The 6,496-nt window shown below is 33.5% G+C and overlaps 1 protein-coding gene across 1 annotated transcript; it reads right to left on the minus strand.

Annotated features, from left to right (window-relative positions):
• Window positions 1–649: 649 nt before the first annotated feature.
• LOC112716038 (3-ketoacyl-CoA synthase 10) lies at window positions 650–5,430 on the minus strand. Its single transcript, XM_025767875.2, has 3 exons — window positions 4,683–5,430; window positions 3,230–3,858; window positions 650–1,788 (listed from the first exon to the last, which is right to left on the minus strand). Exons 1-3 carry the CDS (start codon window positions 5,094–5,096, stop codon window positions 1,215–1,217), a joined length of 1,617 nt encoding a protein of 538 aa, XP_025623660.1. The 5' UTR covers window positions 5,097–5,430; the 3' UTR covers window positions 650–1,214.
• Window positions 5,431–6,496: the final 1,066 nt, after the last annotated feature.

A 6,496-nucleotide genomic window follows, 5' to 3' on the forward strand; every position in this document is an offset into this window, starting at 1 on the left:
ACTTTCTCTCATTATATATGTTCAAGAGCACAAACAACGACTATGAAAAAAATTGTCACGAGAGTATTATAATATCTATTTTGATATCAACTATCGTCTACCATTAATTTGCTGTCATAACTACTTGAAAAGATTTATACCATTCCTCATTTATTTTCGTAGCTATCAAATCAATTGTTAATCAGATATATAGACATAAGAGGGTCACGTTAAAGATTAGAAAGTACATTCATTAACAGAATCAATGAAATACTAGCATGCATGGTAATCTCATCAATGAATATGTATATATGTTAATACTATCTAGCTAGAGCAAGCAACTTGCAATTTATATATAGTAATCAAGTTATCAACATCGTCGCTACAAATGGGCTTTGATTTGTTCGGGTGAAAGTGATGGAGGAAGGAACTTGTCCAATTCCAGAGATAGATATATAGATGCATAGATGAAACCCAAGATTCAATTCAATATTAATAATTCATTTCTATTTGACATATAAACCAGCTATGCTGATATAATATCTATATATATACCAATCCGTTTCCAGAGTCACATGTATAGTTAGTTGAGGTAGGTCAAGAAAACCATAGAAATTAATGAAAATCAATTAAAGCAACTACGCATTGTTGACTAGGTAGTCATCCAATATTAAATCAACTTTGAATTTTCATATCATCCTATGAATAAGATGATTCAAGAGATTAATTAAAACATGCAAGCAGCCACACTATAAGTATGTATAATTAAATTAAATTCCAAGCCACCAAACTAATAAGAAATTAAAAGTGCAGCTGTCAAACATAAAAGACCAGCTTCATCGATGAGGACTACAGAAGAATTATTGATCCTAAACAAAATAAAGCTCTCTTATCGCCGACACTGACAGAGATTATATAAAATCAGAAATGCTCCTTAGTTTCCATGTAATAATTATTACCATATTCCGCGCTAACATAATACCTAATCACCGTAAGATAGAATGCCAGTTCTACGGAGTATAATAATAACTATGTTTAAATAACGGTGAAAATTCAAATACTGTTGTTTTCGTGTGAAGTATATATATAGTTGAGAACCATTAGATAATAATTTAGTTAAACATATTAAATTATCTAACGATTTTTAACTATTAACTTCAAAGAAAGACAACTGCACGTGAGTTTTTACCTCGATAACAGAATTCTTGTTCGGAAGTGTCTTAAGGCGAGGGCGATTAAGTGAGAGAGCGAGGGTAGTTGTTGATGCAATCAAGCCAAGGGTTGTTCCTAGAAGGCTTGTTGATTCGGCGCATGGAGCGCCAAACAACGCTATTGCACTTAAATCCAGAACCAAAAGCAAGTTGCCAAACGCGGTCTCCTCTTCTAACCCTTTCCTTGGCCTCCAAGTAAGCAAGTTCATACCAAATGCTACTGCTGGAAGTGTTGCCGAAGCGGTGCAGTGTCATCCTTGATGCCTCCATGTTCTTGTCGCTGAGCTCCAGATTCCTCTGGAGCTCATCGAGGATGGGCTTGCTCGCCGCGTGCACACAGAAGTGCTCGAAGGCGAGCTTGTAGTCCGGAATGTACGGCTTCTTCATTGATGGTGATGAGTTTCCACCGTCAGATTTGCCGCCAAACAAGTGCCTCCAGACCAAGGTTCCAAAGAATAGGAGCTGCTCGGAGAAGGGTAGCACCAAAGGCCCAAGTGTGGTGATGTTTGTTTTGAGAGCATCACCACCGATTTCAATCAAGTCTTTGCTAATCTTGATCCCCTTGAATCTTTGTTCATCTTCCTCTTGGTACACACACCTGTATATTAAAAGGGAGAAGAAAAGTGAAAAATAAAAATTATGTTGATGGATTACTACCAAGCACAAGTTGATAATATAATAACAACCTGGCTACTTTCTTTATCATTATGTTGTCAATTTTGTTTTTTGGGGGGGTCCTCTGAGGGTATATGCTTGGTTATTAATTAGACGGTTGAACAGTTGAACCCAAATGTCAACCCAAAATAACGAACCATTGATGATTTTGAAGCTAATTAAATATATACATAGAGAATATGCATAATATCCCGGGTGTCTCTATTCGGAGGACCACAAGAAAGTTCCTTCTATCTCCTTTTTTTGTGGAATGTGGATTAGATTAAACAACAGATAGAAAAGTTCACCCAATAAATAAATAGAGAAAAAGATAAGAATAAATTCATTACCAGAATACTAGAAAGTCAATATTATTAATAAAAAATTAATTAATATTAACTTATATGTAAGATAAATATAAAAATAATTAATTATTTCAACTTGGTATTGATAATATAATATGCAAAGAATAAGATAATAATAATTCTTTTTATATAAAATAGACATTTATGTTCAGTCACAAGGTTTGAAATTTGTGGAATCTGCCTACAGTTCTAACAATAGAATATCACTATTGTACATTCCTTCCACGGTTCAACCTGCTTTCGCCTCTCTCTTAATAATTTATAAGTAATAAGTTAGGTAATTAGGATTTCGATTTTAAAAAGCAGTTGCAATTATAAAAGTGACTTAACCTACACGGAAAGCTAACGAAATAAACTAGAAAACCCAGACAAGAAGAAGGTTTTGTTTTTTGTTTTGGGGTTAAAAATGCTAACTGTCAAAGAGATCATAAATAGGCCAAACTGTCGAATCAATTTCTCTCGTTCGTTTCCTTTCCCTGGTGTTTTTATACTTATATAAGGGCCTGAGAAAAACAAAGTCAATGCAATAAACTAATGACTAATCTTCATTTCCAAAACGATGATATTAACAAAGAATACATCATTATGTGTCATCTATGTCAGTTAAACAATAAAGTTTAAATCGTACGAAAAGAAAAAAAATTGGTTCGTTGATATTATAAAAAAAAATTATAATCATTTAATGCATTTAAATAGATCATTTTTAAATAATATATTTAAAATCAAATTTTAATATAAAATTTGAAAATAAAATAATTAATTAATAAAAAAAAGTGATTATTCATATAAAAAATATGTAAATTACATTATATCAACTATCAAATAATTTAGTAAACAATTATATCTGTATAAATTATATATTAAAAATAAATTAAATAATATATATTTAAAAATTAATTTTTTGTGTATATATAATATTTTTATTTAATTTATGTCGATAATTTTTTTAAATAAACTTTTCTCATTATTAAATTCTATTCTTCTTCTCATGTTTCTTCATTTAGAATTGAAAAAACAAACCTGAAGCTGCGGTCATCGGCACCCTTGTGCGTGCGAACAATATGCTCAAGACGATACTTGGCACGGCTATAGTCGCGGCGGCGATTGGAGAGCAAGGTGGCGGAGCAACCCATACGAAAGAAGCAGTTGGGAAGAAGCATGGACCTCTCTTTTCCCTGGTACCAATTAAAGCCTACCATCTCAGTGCTGACAACAACCGCGTAGTTATTAGGGTTTGACTGAAGAATATCCCTGGCCAAATCGACCGCTATGATCCCAGCACTGCACCCCATTCCTCCAAGATTGTAGCTCAGAATGTTGCCCCTCATCTTGTAATGGTTTATGATCATTGCTGATAGCGATGGCGTAGGGTTGAAGATGCTGCAGTTCACCACAAGGATTCCTACGTCCTTTGGCCGCACCCTCGTCTTCTCGAAGAGCTCGTCGAGTGCTCCGAACATGACCGTCGACGCCTCGGCTCGGCCTTCTTTCATGGTGGCCGTGTTCTCGTTGGAGGCTATCACTGCTTTGGGGATGTATGTCTCGTCGCCTATGCCTGAAGACATTAGGATCCTCTTTTGAAACTCCAAGCTCCCTTCATCAAACTTGCCTGATTTTCTTGCTAGCTCAATGAACTGCTCCCTTGACACCTTCACACACATTATTCATGCAATTTTTTATTACAATTTCTTAGATTTTAATGTCTGAAAATCTATGTTTAAAATCAACAGTAGAGTGATAAGTAGTCAATATAAGAATTAATCACCTAGATTTGTTTATATTTTCTTATCATTCAAACTATGGCACAAATAAAAATATACTTTGTCTTTATTTCTATTTTCAGCATCTGATCTTTATGTCTTAGTATATCTTGAGATAATTATACTAATCAAACAAATTTCAAAAGACATTGGTTAAGGCTTTCAATAAAATAAATACGTAAATAAGACCTTAAATATTTATTCCAAATGCAGACTTTATGTTCAAATATTAACTGATGTCCATAGTACTTTATTACGATTTTGCAAACAAATATTAAAAGTAAAAGTGTTATAATGAAAAAATATATATTTAAAAATTCTAAGGATATGTACATTTATTTATTTTAAAATCCTTCCACTTTTAATTTTGTTAGCAAAAAGACCGTCGTTAGCAAAAGCTCTATAGTTTTCTCTAATAAGTAATAAGTCCATTTAAGAATAATAGTAGTTAAATAAAAAAAAAGTATTTTAGACACACAAAATATTAATTATTATGTATTTTTGTATAATTATATATATTATTTAACTCATTTTAATATATATGTTTAATTTATTTGATAGCTAATTTTTTTTTTAACATGTACATGGTTGAAAATATAATTATTAAGCATATTCTTATTTGGTACATGATACAAATAACTAATTCAACACATATAAAAATATTATTTAACAAGCATGGTGGGTGTACGTGAAGATTGGAGAAATAAAGGTACCTTGAGGTGATCTTGAGGTTGGTAGCATGCAAAATCAACGAGGTAAATGGGGCGAGGCCTGGACATGAAGTAAACAGAGAGCGTGAAAACAAAGACGGCAAAAGAAGCCAAGACGGTAGCAAGGTCATAACGCGCATCTTCCCAAAGCTTCTTCCACAGATCCTCTTTGCTCAGACTACCAACCTCAGCACTGAACACCACAAGCAGCACCGGTATCGTCACCAAGTAAATGCCATGGTTTATCAGGTAATGGTACCCCAATTTCACGTACTTGAGGTTCACCGATTGAAGAAAATCCGGTAACCGCCGACGAACCCTAACCGAGAATGTTAACGAACCCGCGTTCGGTCCAGATGACTCAATCCCACGGTTCACTATCTCCGTTGAGAACAGATCTCGTTCGTTATTCGCCATGCCACCAGATCAAGATCAAGATCACAATGTATTTTAATATGAGTGTGTGATGGATGCCTCAAACTTAATCTATATATGTATTTATACTACTTTAGATTAGTGTTATTTCTAAGTAGTGGTATAGTACAAGATAGTGGGTGAAAACGAGTAAATGCTAGCACCTAATTGATGTGTGTGTAGTTGAGACTTTTCAACGGCCTTTAATTTCTTCATTTAATATCAGTGGGTGCATGAGTTCAATTCGTTGTGTAATATGTACTAGTAACTCCCTTTACCTTTTTTCTTGTCTCTCCGTTCTTGTGTTTTTAAAGATCAAAAAATATATAAAAAGTTTGTGAACATTGGATGATCCAGTTGGTTTTTCTCTTGTGAACAATCAATGTCACATCCAACGGCCCACCAGCTGCTCTAATGCATACAGTTGGTACAGTTTAGGTTCAATCTCTTATGAGTTTCCATCTTTATCCTTTGAAACCCTTATCATCCCAGGCCATTTCTTCTTCAAGTGCTGTGTCACAATTAAATTCTGCCATGTTATATTAGAGCACACCTTTATTATTGTTACAGCTTTTACATCTGCCATGGAGAAAATTTCCTCTTAACTTTTACCACAAGTTTTGACTCTTCCACAATAAATAATTATCATATATTATTTAAGCCAGCAAATATTTTTTTTTTCAAAGAGTGTTTCTAAATTTTTATAAGACAACAAACTAAAACCATATGGTTATAATGGTGGTAATCCAGTGCGATACAATAATGACACCAGAAAAATAGCGATGTGATGGTTAAGGGTTTAGATTGAAATTAGCCACTAATAAAAATAAGGATAATGACATTCCCTGGATATTTCATTGCAAGAAGATGCTTAATTTGAAGCAGATTTAAAAAGTGATATTTATTTAGAAAAGCTAGGTCACAAAGCTTTATTTCAGCTCAAAAAATTAAGCCTATAGCAGACCTACCACGACATATATAGATCAAGCCATTCAAATCTGGAAATGGACTATAAAATCAAGAATACTCCATGCTAGTATGCAGACGAGAATCACATGTATGTGAAAACTGAAAAGGTTGTTTCTGTGCATTAGCAATCTACCCACTTTGAACACGATTATATGATTGCAAACCGCATAACCCGGCCCGTATTCTTGTCTAATTCATGAGCATGAAAAATTACTTGTACCAAGGGATAAGATGACCTTTTCATATTAAAATTTCACATAACTTTACCAACATTTAATTTTCAATATTGAGGCTAAAAGAACTAACAGACAGAGCGCATATATAAAGGAAATACAATAAGTGTGAACAGTGACAATTTGAATCAATAAGTGCTCAAAGCAACCAAGCCATTAGCCATCAAATCATGAATTTAATCATCCATTTGCGAATTACTT

Source organism: Arachis hypogaea, chromosome 10, assembly GCF_003086295.3.
Source record: "Arachis hypogaea cultivar Tifrunner chromosome 10, arahy.Tifrunner.gnm2.J5K5, whole genome shotgun sequence".
Classification (NCBI taxonomy): domain Eukaryota; kingdom Viridiplantae; phylum Streptophyta; class Magnoliopsida; order Fabales; family Fabaceae; genus Arachis; species Arachis hypogaea.